General features: G+C 51.5%; 1 protein-coding gene across 1 annotated transcript in view; it reads left to right on the forward strand.

Moving 5' to 3' along the window:
• The window catches only part of MMP25 (matrix metallopeptidase 25), a 44,159-nt gene that overhangs the window by 28,388 nt on the left and 1,155 nt on the right, over window positions 1–14,616 (forward strand). The window contains exons 6-9 of the mRNA XM_077449798.1: window positions 49–124; window positions 7,844–7,926; window positions 8,012–8,168; window positions 8,408–8,664. Of these exons, the coding sequence (XP_077305924.1) occupies window positions 49–124; window positions 7,844–7,926; window positions 8,012–8,168; window positions 8,408–8,664 (573 nt within the window). The remainder of the gene's footprint in view (window positions 1–48; window positions 125–7,843; window positions 7,927–8,011; window positions 8,169–8,407; window positions 8,665–14,616) is intronic.

The raw sequence follows: 14,616 nt of genomic DNA on the forward strand, positions 1-14,616 counted from the left end.
CTAATGTAACACCAACATAAACGTATTCTCTACTGTATTCTCCACTAGGTAGAAGAGACTCAGCTCCAAGACCACCTCCGAGGCCTACCCAGCATGCAATTCCCCCACGAGGGCCCACCTATCAGTAAGATTTCTGTGTACTACTACAGGCACTAAAAGAAGACAACTGGCTAGTTGTTGGAAACTTTGTAAACCCCAAAACACGTCTCTTATGTCGGTCCTCAGAGGTGTCATGTCTGTCCTTAGAGGTGTCATGTCTGTCCTCAGAGGGGTCTCTGCAGGGACTCCTGATCTCGGGTGGGTGGGTGTCTGTCCTCAGAGGTGTCATGTCTGTCCTTAGAGGTGTCATGTCTGTCCTCAGAGGGGTCTCTGCAGGGACTCCTGATCTCGGGTGGGTGGGTGTCTGTCCTCAGAGGTGTCATGTCTGTCCTCAGAGGTGTCATGTCTGTCCTTAGAGGTGTCATGTCTGTCCTCAGAGGGGTCTCTGCAGGGACTCCTGATCTCGGGTGGGTGGGTGTCTGTCCTCAGAGGTGTCATGTCTGTCCTCAGAGGTGTCATGTCTGTCCTTAGAGGTGTCATGTCTGTCCTCAGAGGGGTCTCTGCAGGGACTCCTGATCTCGGGTGGGTGGGTGTCTGTCCTCAGAGGTGTCATGTCTGTCCTCAGAGGGGTCATGTAAGACTAGATCATATAGCGGACATTGATATAAATACTAACAAGATCTGCTAGGCCAAGTAGTACCAACAATATTTCCAACACTGGGAACCAACGAAGTCTTCTCATGATTTCTCAGTGCTGACCCCATGTATGAAAATGTCCAAAGTACTTCTCTTCCTTGCTCTGAGCCTGGCTGGTGGTTTACGTGGCAAATAAGGTTCTTAGTATAGACCAGGGTTTCTCAGCCAGATTTCCATGAAACCCGAGGGTTACTCCAGAGGTTGTAGGGGTTCCTTCAGCATTGGGCAATTTCTGCCTCTCGGATAAGTGCCCACCGACACCATTGATCTTTTTAGCTATCTGTAAGGAGGTCATTCTTCCCAATGACCACAAGTGTGAGGACCATTCTTCCCAATGACCACAAGTGTGAGGACCATTCTTCCCACTGACCACAAGTGTGAGGACCATTCTTCCCAATGACCACAAGTGTGAGGACCATTCTTCCCAATGACCACAAGTGTAAGGACCATTCTTCCCAATAACCAAAAGTGTGAGGACCATTCTTCCCAATGACCACAAGTGTAAGGACCATTCTTCCCACTGACCACAAGTGTGAGGACCATTCTTCCCACTGACCACAAGTGTGAGGACCATTCTTCCCAATGACCACAAGTGTAAGGACCATTCTTCCCAATGACCAAAAGTGTGAGGACCATTCTTCCCAATGACCACAAGTGTGAGGACCATTCTTCCCAATGACCACAAGTGTGAGGACCATTCTTCCCACTGACCACAAGTGTGAGGACCATTCTTCCCACTGACCACAAGTGTAAGGACCATTCTTCCCAATGACCACAAGTGTAAGGACCATTCTTCTCAATGACCACAAGTGTAAGGACCATTCTTCCCAATGACCAAAAGTGTGAGGACCATTCTTCCCAATGACCACAAGTGTGAGGACCGTTCTTCCCAATGACCACAAGTGTAAGGACCATTCTTCTCAATGACCACAAGTGTAAGGACCATTCTTCCCACTGACCACAAGTGTAAGGACCATTCTTCTCAATGACCACAAGCGTAAGGACCATTCTTCCCAATGACCACAAGCGTAAGGACCATTCTTCCCAATGACCACAAGTGTAAGGACCATTCTTCCCACTGACCACAAGTGTAAGGACCATTCTTCCCAATGACCACAAGTGTAAGGACCATTCTTCCCACTGACCACAAGTGTAAGGACCATTCTTCCCACTGACCACAAGTGTGAGGACAATTCTTCCCAATGACCACAAGTGTAAGGACCATTCTTCCCACTGACCACAAGTGTAAGGACCATTCTTCCCACTGACCACAAGTGTGAGGACCATTCTTCCCACTGACCACAAGTGTGAGGACCGTTCTTCCCACTGACCACAAGTGTGAGGACCATTCTTCCCAATCACCACAAGTGTAAGGACCATTCTTCCCACTGACCACAAGTGTAAGGACCATTCTTCCCACTGACCACAAGTGTAAGGACCATTCTTCCCACTGACCACAAGTGTAAGGACCATTCTTCCCACTGACCACAAGTGTAAGGACCATTCTTCCCAATGACCACAAGTGTGAGGACCGTTCTTCCCAATGACCACAAGTGTAAGGACCATTCTTCTCAATGACCACAAGTGTAAGGACCATTCTTCCCACTGACCACAAGTGTAAGGACCATTCTTCTCAATGACCACAAGTGTAAGGACCATTCTTCCCAATGACCACAAGTGTAAGGACCATTCTTCCCAATGACTACAAGTATAAGGACCATTCTTCCCAATGACCACAAGTGTGAGGACCATTCTTCCCAATGACCACAAGTGTAAGGACCATTCTTCCCAATGACCACAAGTGTGAGGACCATTCTTCCCAATGACCACAAGTGTAAGGACCATTCTTCCCAATGACCACAAGTGTGAGGACCATTCTTCCCAATGACCACAAGTGTAAGGACCATTCTTCCCAATGACCACAAGTGTAAGGACCATTCTTCCCAATGACCACAAGTGTGAGGACCATTCTTCCCAATGACCACAAGTGTAAGGACCATTCTTCTCACTGACCACAAGTGTGAGGACCATTCTTCCCAATGACCACAAGTGTAAGGACCATTCTTCCCAATGACCACAAGTGTGAGGACCGTTCTTCCCAATGACCACAAGTGTAAGGACCATTCTTCTCAATGACCACAAGTGTAAGGACCATTCTTCTCACTGACCACAAGTGTAAGGACCATTCTTCCCAATGACCACAAGTGTAAGGACCATTCTTCCCAATGACCACAAGTGTAAGGACCATTCTTCCCAATGACCACAAGTGTGAGGACCGTTCTTCCCAATGACCACAAGTGTAAGGACCATTCTTCTCACTGACCACAAGTGTAAGGACCATTCTTCCCAATGACCACAAGTGTGAGGACCGTTCTTCCCAATGACCACAAGTGTAAGGACCATTCTTCTCAATGACCACAAGTGTAAGGACCATTCTTCCCACTGACCACAAGTGTAAGGACCATTCTTCTCAATGACCACAAGTGTAAGGACCATTCTTCCCAATGACCACAAGTGTAAGGACCATTCTTCCCAATGACTACAAGTATAAGGACCATTCTTCCCAATGACCACAAGTGTGAGGACCATTCTTCCCAATGACCACAAGTGTAAGGACCATTCTTCCCAATGACCACAAGTGTGAGGACCATTCTTCCCAATGACCACAAGTGTAAGGACCATTCTTCCCAATGACCACAAGTGTGAGGACCATTCTTCCCAATGACCACAAGTGTAAGGACCATTCTTCCCAATGACCACAAGTGTAAGGACCATTCTTCCCAATGACCACAAGTGTGAGGACCATTCTTCCCAATGACCACAAGTGTAAGGACCATTCTTCTCACTGACCACAAGTGTGAGGACCATTCTTCCCAATGACCACAAGTGTGAGGACCATTCTTCTCACTGACCACAAGTGTGAGGACCATTCTTCCCAATGACCACAAGTGTAAGGACCATTCTTCTCACTGACCACAAGTGTAAGGACCATTCTTCCCAATGACCACAAGTGTAAGGACCATTCTTCCCAATGACCACAAGTGTGAGGACCATTCTTCCCAATGACCACAAGTGTAAGGACCATTCTTCTCACTGACCACAAGTGTGAGGACCATTCTTCCCAATGACCACAAGTGTGAGGACCATTCTTCTCACTGACCACAAGTGTAAGGACCATTCTTCCCAATGACCACAAGTGTGAGGACCATTCTTCCCACTGACCACAAGTATAAGGACCATTCTTCCCACTGACCACAAGTGTGAGGACCATTCTTCCCACTGACCACAAGTGTGAGGACCATTCTTCCCAATGACCACAAGTGTAAGGACCATTCTTCCCACTGACCACAAGTATAAGGACCATTCTTCCCAATGACCACAAGTGTAAGGACCATTCTTCTCACTGACCACAAGTGTGAGGACCATTCTTCCCAATGACCACAAGTGTGAGGACCATTCTTCCCAATGACCACAAGTGTAAGGACCATTCTTCTCACTGACCACAAGTGTGAGGACCATTCTTCCCACTGACCACAAGTGTAAGGACCATTCTTCCCAATGACCACAAGTGTGAGGACCATTCTTCCCAATGACCACAAGTGTGAGGACCATTCTTCCCAATGACCACAAGTGTAAGGACCATTCTTCTCACTGACCACAAGTGTGAGGACCATTCTTCCCAATGACCACAAGTGTGAGGACCATTCTTCCCAATGACCACAAGTGTAAGGACCATTCTTCCCAATGACCACAAGTGTGAGGACCATTCTTCCCAATGACCACAAGTGTAAGGACCATTCTTCCCAATGACCACAAGTGTAAGGACCATTCTTCTCACTGACCACAAGTGTGAGGACCATTCTTCCCAATGACCACAAGTGTGAGGACCATTCTTCCCAATGACCACAAGTGTAAGGACCATTCTTCCCAATGACCACAAGTGTGAGGACCATTCTTCCCAATGACCACAAGTGTAAGGACCATTCTTCTCACTGACCACAAGTGTGAGGACCATTCTTCCCAATGACCACAAGTGTGAGGACCATTCTTCCCAATGACCACAAGTGTAAGGACCATTCTTCCCAATGACCACAAGTGTGAGGACCATTCTTCCCAATGACCACAAGTGTAAGGACCATTCTTCCCAATGACCACAAGTGTAAGGACCATTCTTCCCAATGACCACAAGTGTAAGGACCATTCTTCTCAATGACCACAAGTGTGAGGACCATTCTTCCCAATGACCACAAGTGTAAGGACCATTCTTCCCAATGACCACAAGTGTAAGGACCATTCTTCCCAATGACCACAAGTGTGAGGACCATTCTTCCCAATGACCACAAGTGTGAGGACCGTTCTTCCCAATGACCACAAGTGTAAGGACCATTCTTCCCACTGACCACAAGTGTAAGGACCATTCTTCCCACTGACCACAAGTGTAAGGACCATTCTTCCCACTGACCACAAGTGTGAGGACCATTCTTCCCACTGACCACAAGTGTGAGGACCATTCTTCCCAATGACCACAAGTGTAAGGACCATTCTTCCCACTGACCACAAGTGTGAGGACCATTCTTCCCAATGACCACAAGTGTGAGGACCATTCTTCCCAATGACCACAAGTGTAAGGACCATTCTTCCCACTGACCACAAGTGTAAGGACCATTCTTCCCACTGACCATCACACTAATGTATCATGAGTTGTAGCTAGAGGAATTTTTAGCAGAGGGTTCCCCGAGACCAGAAAGTTATTTCAAGGGTTCCTCTGTGTTGAAAAGGTTGAGAAAGGCTGTTATAGACTATGAATGCCCTCAACCAACAGTCCGAACACTGACAGATGGGGTCTAATGCTCTGTATTAAAGGAGCAAACAACATTGTCTTGTCATCGTGGTCTGCGGGTGAATGTGGAGAAACACATTTGTACACGGAGTACTCGCATGTATTATCCACATGGAGTTACCCAAAGGCAGTATTTTCCTGAATCTGGTACCCCTAAGTCCAACTGGACTTTCACCATGTAGTTACAATAATATGCAGAGTTTTACAAACGCATGCCAAAACTCCGTTCAGGCTTTAAAATTCGTTTTACCTTCGTCTTTAAGGGGTTGAACTAAAATTCAGTTAAATCCATTTAAATAATAATACAAAAAAGTCCAATTCAATTTATAAAGGATCCAGTTAAATGACCACCTCAGATTTGCACTCCTCACAGTTGCCATGGGCTCTTGTGCACTAGCTGGCACCGAGGGATAAACCTGTGAGGAAGAGCCAAGCAGATTGGTGTGGATTCCACCTACCAGGAGTGAGTGCATTTTATAAGACACCCCCCACACAGGGGGCCTTTCCTGTTCCCCGCAAACACCTTCTAAGCCCCTGTACACACGGTCGGAGATTTCGACAACCAAATGCGTCGGATTTTGTCCGTCGGATCTTGTCCGAAACTGTTGCATACACACGGTCGGACAAAGTTGGCGCAAAATCAGATCTTTCAGAACGTGATGACGTAATTTCGTTACGACGGGACTACGTTCAGGCTAGTAGCCAATAGCTTTGATGTAAGAATTTGATCTGAGCATGCGTGGCACTTTGTCCGATCGGAATTCTCTACACATGATCCGAGTATGTCCGATCGAACCAGTTGGTCGGAAAATATTTCCAACAAGTTGGAAATTGGGTCCAACGGATATTCCGACGGAATCAGTCCGATGCATACCACACACAGTCGGATTATCCGACAACACGGTCCGAAAGGACACATTCCGACGGATTCTCCGACCGTGTGTACAAGGGTTTAGAAGTCTGGTCAGCCGACCAACACTTAGACCAGATTCATTTGAGGGACCACTTCACTGAAATCCACGGCATTGTATAAGTACTGAAGGCCCTGGACTAGTTGGTCCACTAGGTCCACATAGATGGGAGAAACTTGTTCAGCACAAAACTTTGGCCCACTCAGTCAGGGTCTGGGAAACCAATAGCGGAGGCCAGGCCCGTTGGTGAACGATAGAGAAATGGGGGCCACCCTTACTGACCTTATGTGTGAAAATGCTGGTTTCCCCCGGCTGTCTCTGGCTTAAGTTATAGATCTAGGACAGTGATGGTGAACCTCGGCACCCCAGATGTTTTGGAACTACATTTCCCATGATGCTCCACTACACTGCAGAGTGCATGAGCATCATGGGAAATGTAGTTCCAAAACATCTGGAGTGCCAAGGTTCACCATCACTGACCTAGGACAAGCATGCAGATCAGGAGACACATGGGCCAGCATGACAGGTGAGGTATGACCTGGAGGAGGGCCAGTAATGACCTCAATACCTCTTCTGGGCAGGATTATTTTTAAAAGATTGTTAGTTCTGAGGTCTGGTCACTTTTGGCATGAAAGCGGTAGCTTTTGGTGTCACTGTTCACAAGGATGGTTGAGCTAGGACAGTGATGGAGAACCTCGGCACTCCAGAAGTTCTGGAACTACATTTCCCATGATGCTCGTGCACTCTGCAGTGTAGTGAAGCATCATGGGAAATGTAGTTCCAAAACATCTGGGGAGCCAAGGTTCGCCATCACTGAGCTAGGATATTGGCTACAGGAGTTAGGTGTTTGGGATACTTTAGGGAGATTTAGAATTTTGACTTGAGTCAGAAGTCCAGACCGAAGGCCATGAACACTGACTCCATGCACCAACTGGGACACAGTTATGATAGAGTCATCCAACAAGGATGCCATAGGCCAGTGATGGCAAACCTTGGCACCCCATATGTTTTGGAACTACATTTCCCACGATGCTCCACTACACTGCAGAGTGCCAGAGCATCGTGGGAAATGTAGTAGCAAACAGCTGGGTGCCAAGGTTCCCCATCACTGATATAGGCAGTAAAGTAGCTAAACCCCGAAGATCCTACAGTGCAAAATATAAATGAAATGATGTTCTTATTTTCCCACCACCTTATAGATGTTAGTTTTGTGTAGAGTTGGATTGTAGCGCCCCCAACATCCATGACCGGGGAATGATTCCAAGATGTATGACTTATGACCCATGCACCCATGTTAATGTTTTCATGCCACTCATTTAGTCTCCATGATGCAATGTTCCATTTTTTTCCCCATCAGGCCCCGCCCTCCACTCTTCGATCGCTGCTCCACTCATTTTGATGCAATTGCAAATATTCGAGGGGAAGTGTTCTTCTTTAAGAGTAAGGGTTGAAAGCCGTTTTCCTTGCACCATTCTACCATTTAAACATCACTTGCCCCTTACACAGTCTTGTCTTCTATTCTCAGACAAGGTCTTCTGGAGAATGCAGGCTTCCCGAAACCTCGTATCCCTCAATCCGGCTCAACTCCACCACTTCTGGCACGGGCTACCTATAGACCTGCCGCGGCTGGACGCGGTGTATGAACGGCAAAACGACAGCAAGATCGTGTTCATCGCAGGTGAGTACAGAGTAGGGGGAGACAAGTGGATGAATTAGAAGGGGGTGGTCTGGGTACATGGAGGTAGGTCTCCTCCAAACTGACCACTACGAGAACACCAGATTTGACCAGCCACACACCTCCACATGTACTGAGGCCAGAGAAGCCCCCCCAAAACTGAGAACTACCATGTGATTGAGGTGGTGACTTTTTTTTGCTGCATCTGCCATGATCTTACCGTGATCCTTTCTTGAATCGGTACAGGGAACAATTTCTGGTGTTTAAAGACACACTGGTGGAACCCGGCTACCCACGGCACCTCTCTGATTTTGGGCTGGACACGGACAGCATTGATGGCGCTTTCGTGTGGAAGCACAACAAGAAAACCTACTTCTTCAGACACAACCGCTTCTGGAGATACGATGAGACGCTCGGAAGAATGGACGGCCGCTATCCGCAGGACACCAACCTATGGCAAGGCCTGCCGTCAGAGATCGATGATGTCATCAGCTGGGTAGATGGTGAGTTTCATGGTTTTCAGGGAGGAAATACGGACCACGGGCACAGCCCAACAAAAAGCCCCCGTTTAGATCCAACACTGTAAAACTAGTATTTTAACGTGTCTATCCAGCCAAAAAGCCAGACTATGGAAGTTAATCTGTAGACATCGGAAGAGCTCAAATAACATCAGAAAAGTGCAGCAACTTTTCCTTATTTGCCTCGTCTTCACTTCTCAAAAAGAAGACCTGCCGTTCTCTTCACCTCCCCCACACCCCTTCTCCAAAAGAATCTTCCTCTTCACCTACCCCCAACCATCAAGTTCTGCCTCTTTAAATCCCCTCCATCACCACTCACGCCCGTGACACGTCGCCTCCATCCCCACCCACAGCCGTGACCGTTCCCCTCCATCCCCACCCACAGCCGTGACCAGTTCCCCTCCATCCCCACCCACAGCCCGTGACCAGTTCCCCTCCATCCCCACCCACAGCCGTGACCCGTTCCCATCCATCCCCACCCACAGCCGTGACCCGTTCCCCTCCATCCCCACCCACAGCCGTGACCCGTTCCCCTCCATCCCCACCCACAGCCGTGACCCGTCCCCCTCCCATCCCCACCCACAGCCGTGACCCGTTCCCCTCCATCCCCACCCACAGCCGTGACCCGTTCCCCTCCATCCCCACCCACAGCCGTGACCCGTTCCCCCTCCATCCCCACCCACAGCCGTGACCCGTTCCCCTCCATCCCCACCCACAGCCGTGACCAGTTCCCCTCCATCCCCACCCACAGCCGTGACCAGTTCCCCTCCATCCCCACCCACAGCCATGACCAGTTCCCCTCCATCCCCCACCCACAGCCATGACCAGTTCCCCTCCATCCCCCACCCACAGCCATGACCAGTTCCCCTCCATCCCCACCCACAGCCATGACCAGTTCCCCTCCATCCCCACCCACAGCCATGACCAGTTCCCCTCCATCCCCCACCCACAGCCATGACCAGTTCCCCTCCATCCCCACCCACAGCCGTGACCAGTTCCCCTCCATCCCCACCCACAGCCATGACCCGTCCCCTCCATCCCCACCCACGCCCCGTGTCAGATTTAATACTATTGACGAGAATGTGATCCCGTCATGACCCGTCGCCTCCATCCTGACGCCTGTGACAACCCCCCCCACCCGCAGCCATGACCCGTCCCCTTCAACACCGCAGCCATAACCAGTCCACCTTCAGCACCGCCCACAGCCATGACCCGTCGCCTCCATCACCGCCCACAGCCATGACCCGTCGCCTCCATCACCGCCCACAGCCTTGACCCGTCGCCTCCATCACCGCCCACAGCCATGACCAGATCCCTCCATCACCGCCCACAGCGCTGACCAGTCCATCTTCAGCACCACCCACAGCCATGACCCGTCACCTCCATCACCGCCCACAGCCATGACCCGTCGCCTCCATCACCGCCCACAGCCTTGACCCGTCGCCTCCATCACCACCCACAGCCATGACCTGTCCACCTCCATCACCGCCCACAGCCATGACCCGGCGCCTCCATCACCATCCACAGCCATGACCCGGCGCCTCCATCACCACCCACAGCCATGACCCGGTGCCTCCATCACCACCCACAGCCATGACCTGGCGCCTCCATCACCACCCACAGCCTTGATCTGTCCACCTTCACCATCACCACCATGACCTGTCGCCTCCATCACGGCCCACAGCCAACCCTTGTCCACCTCCACCATCGCCACCCACAGCCATGACCCGTCGCCTCCATCACCACCCACAGCCATGACCCGTCGCCTCCATCACCACCCACAGACATGACCAGTCCACCTTCACCATCACCGCCCACAGCCATAACCCGTCGCCTCCATCACCGCCCACAGCCATGACCATTCCATCTTCAGCACCGCCCACAGCCATGACCCATCCCCCCCACTTGTCCCCTCCATCACCACCCACAGCCATGACCTGTCCACCTCCTCCATCACGGCCCACAGCCATGACCCGTCCACCTCCACCATCACCACCCACAGCCATGTGCAAAGAAAACAGATCTGGCACTATACCTTTAAAAATTAAATTCAAAATAGAAAATAGAGAAAAGAGCAAAATATACTTCTGTTGGTTCACCTCTAATGTACTTCTATTGGTGAAAAAACTTAGATTTATTGATTCACACTTCATATATATTTATCATAGAAACATGCTGGTTAGTAAAATATCAATAAAAATTGTGTCCGTGCAAAATTATATACCAATACTCAAAAAACACAAAAAAAGACAAGTGTGTGTATCTGTGTGTAAACAGACCCAACATACAATCCTTACACTAAGGTGCTTATAAAAGATTAATTTGTGATGACGTCGGCGTGACGAAACTAGTAGGGCGTGGCCACGGGACGTGCACCATTCACTATCAGCTGTACCCAGCCATAGGACGTGGTTTATGTTATTGCCGTTTTTATCTCGTACTAAATGTGAGTACAACCCTGTTATTTTAAATAAAGTACTGTCTCTATTGAAACGATTTACACTATGGAGACTCCTTTTCTTTTGAGAACCAAAACTGAGTACCCCCAGCGGATGACAAGCGAACCCCCCCAGAGATCCACATAGCGGCACAGGGGCTCACACTGTGGAGGCTATACCACCCCAGCAGGGGCAGGGTATCTGGTGAGGGCATTACCAATTTTTTTGCCACGCACACTGGGAAGATCCTCACATCTCCTGCACAAATCATCTGTATAAACTTTTGGGACTTTGTGGAAACTTTCAGTGCTTCCTTCCACCTGTATATCTGAGGACCTAATGATGGTCTATGAGATGCTTTCACAATTTGCACTTTGATATATCTGATTGTATTGTCACAAATTAATCTTTTATAAGCACCTTAGTGTAAGGATTGTATGTTGGGTCTGTTTACACATAGATACACACTTTTCTTTGTTTGTGTTTTTTGAGTATTGGTATATAATTTTGCAGGGATACAATTTTATTGATATTTTACTAACCAGCATGTTTCTATGATAGATTTATTGATTCACACTTCACATATATTCATTTAATTACATTTTTTTCCACCAATAGAAGTATATTAGAGGTGAACCAACAGAAGTATCATTTTGCTCTTTTCTCTATTTTGCATTTAATTTTTAAAGGTATAGCGGCAGATCTGTTTTTCTTTGCACATCCAATATATTCCCATCCACCATGGGGTGGTGATATCAGGCAGAGGCAGCTCATACCATCAATACACTGTCTCTATCCATAGGGCAATCCCCCTCTTATATTTTTTCCATACCCACAGCCATGACCCGTCCACCTCCACCATTACCACCCACAGCCATGACCAGTCCACCTTCACCATCACCGCCCACAGCCATGACCCATCCACCTCCATCACCACCCACAGCCATGACCCGTCCACCTCCATCACCACCCACAGCCATGACCCGTCCACCTTCACCATCACCGCCCACAGCCATGACCCGTCCACCTCCACCATTACCGCCCACAGCCATGACCCGTCCACCTCCATCATCACCGCCCACAGCCATGACCCGTCCACCTCCATCATCACCGCCCACAGCCATGACCCGTCCACCTCCATCATTACCACCCACAGCCATGACCAGTCCACCTTCACCATCACCGCCCACAGCCATGACCCATCCACCTCCATCACCACCCACAGCCATGACCCGTCCACCTCCACCATCACCGCCCACAGCCATGACCCGTCCACCTCCATCATCACCGCCCACAGCCATGACCCGTCCACCTCCATCATCACCGCCCACAGCCATGACCCGTCCACCTCCATCATTACCGCCCACAGCCATGACCCGTCCACCTCCATCATCACCGCCCACAGCCATGACCCGTCCACCTCCATCATCACCGCCCACAGCCATGACCCGTCCACCTCCATCATCACCGCCCACAGCCATGACCCGTCCACCTCCATCATCACCGCCCACAGCCATGACCCGTCCACCTCCATCATCACCGCCCACAGCCATGACCCGTCCACCTCCATCATCACCGCCCACAGCCATGACCCGTCCACCTCCATCATCACCGCCCACAGCCATGACCCGTCCACCTCCATCATCACCACCCACAGCCATGACCCGTCCACCTCCATCATCACCGCCCACAGCCATGACCCGTCCACCTCCACCATCACCGCCCACAGCCATGACCCGTCCACCTCCACCATCACCGCCCACAGCCATGACCCGTCCACCTCCACCATTACCACCCACAGCCATGACCCGTCCACCTTCACCATCACCGCCCACAGCCATGACCCGTCCACCTCCATCATCACCACCCACAGCCATGACCCGTCCACCTCCATCATTACCGCCCACAGCCATGACCCGTCCACCTCCACCATCACCGCCCACAGCCATGACCCGTCCACCTCCACCATTACCACCCACAGCCATGACCCGTCCACCTTCACCATCACCGCCCACAGCCATGACCCGTCCACCTCCATCATCACCACCCACAGCCATGACCCGTCCACCTCCATCATCACCACCCACAGCCATGACCCGTCCACCTCCATCATTACCACCCACAGCCATGACCCGTCCACCTCCACCATCACCGCCCGCAGCCATGACCCGTCCACCTCCACCATCACCGCCCGCAGCCATGACCCGTCCACCTCCATCATCACCACCCACAGCCATGACCCGTCCACCTCCACCATCACCGCCCACAGCCATGACCCGTCCACCTCCACCATCACCGCCCGCAGCCATGACCCGTCCACCTCCACCATCACCGCCCACAGCCATGACCCGTCCACCTTCACCATCACCGCCCACAGCCATGACCCGTCCACCTCCATCATCACCGCCCACAGCCATGACCCGTCCACCTCCACCATCACCGCCCACAGCCATGACCCGTCCACCTCCACCATCACCGCCCACAGCCATGACCCGTCCACCTCCACCATCACCGCCCACAGCCATGACCCGTCCACCTCCACCATCACCGCCCACAGCCATGACCCGTCCACCTCCACCATCACCGCCCACAGCCATGACCCGTCCACCTCCACCATCACCGCCCACAGCCATGACCCGTCCACCTCCACCATTACCGCCCGCAGCCATGACCCGTCCACCTTCATCATTACCGCCCACAGCCATGACCCGTCCACCTCCATCATCACCACCCACAGCCATGACCCGTCCACCTCCATTATCACCACCACCCACAGCCATGACCCGTCCACCGCCATCATCACCACCCACAGCCATGACCCGTCCACCGCCATCATCACCACCCACAGCCGTGACCCATCGCCACCTCCACAGCTATGACCCCCCCAACCAGTACCTGTCGGCTCCATCACCAACCACAGCCATGACCCGTCCACCGCCATCATTACCACCCACAGCCATGACCCGTCCACCTCCATCATTACCGCCCACAGCCATGACCCGTCCACCTCCATCATTACCGCCCACAGCCATGACCCGTCCACCTCCATCATCACCACCCACAGCCATGACCCGTCCACCTCCATCACCACCACCCACAGCCATGACCCGTCCACCTCCATCATCACCACCACCCACAGCCATGACCCGTCCACCTCCATCATCACCACCACCCACAGCCATGACCCGTCCACCTCCATCATCACCACCACCCACAGCCATGACCCGTCCACCTGCATCACCACCACCCACAGCCATGACCCGTCCACCGCCATCATCACCACCCACAGCCGTGACCCATCGCCACCTCCACAGCTATGACCCCCCCCCAACCAGTACCTGTCGGCTCCATCGCCACCCACAGCCATGACCCGTCCACCGCCATCATTACCACCCACAGCCATGACCCGTCCACTGCCATCATCACCGCCCACAGCCATGACCCGTCCACCTCCATCATTACCGCCCACAGCCATGACCCGTCCACCTCCATCATTACC

This window comes from Lithobates pipiens, unplaced genomic scaffold (assembly GCF_037356315.1).
Source record: "Lithobates pipiens isolate NorthernLeopardFrog02 unplaced genomic scaffold, aLitPip1_a1.2 Scaffold_22, whole genome shotgun sequence".
NCBI lineage: Eukaryota > Metazoa > Chordata > Amphibia > Anura > Ranidae > Lithobates > Lithobates pipiens.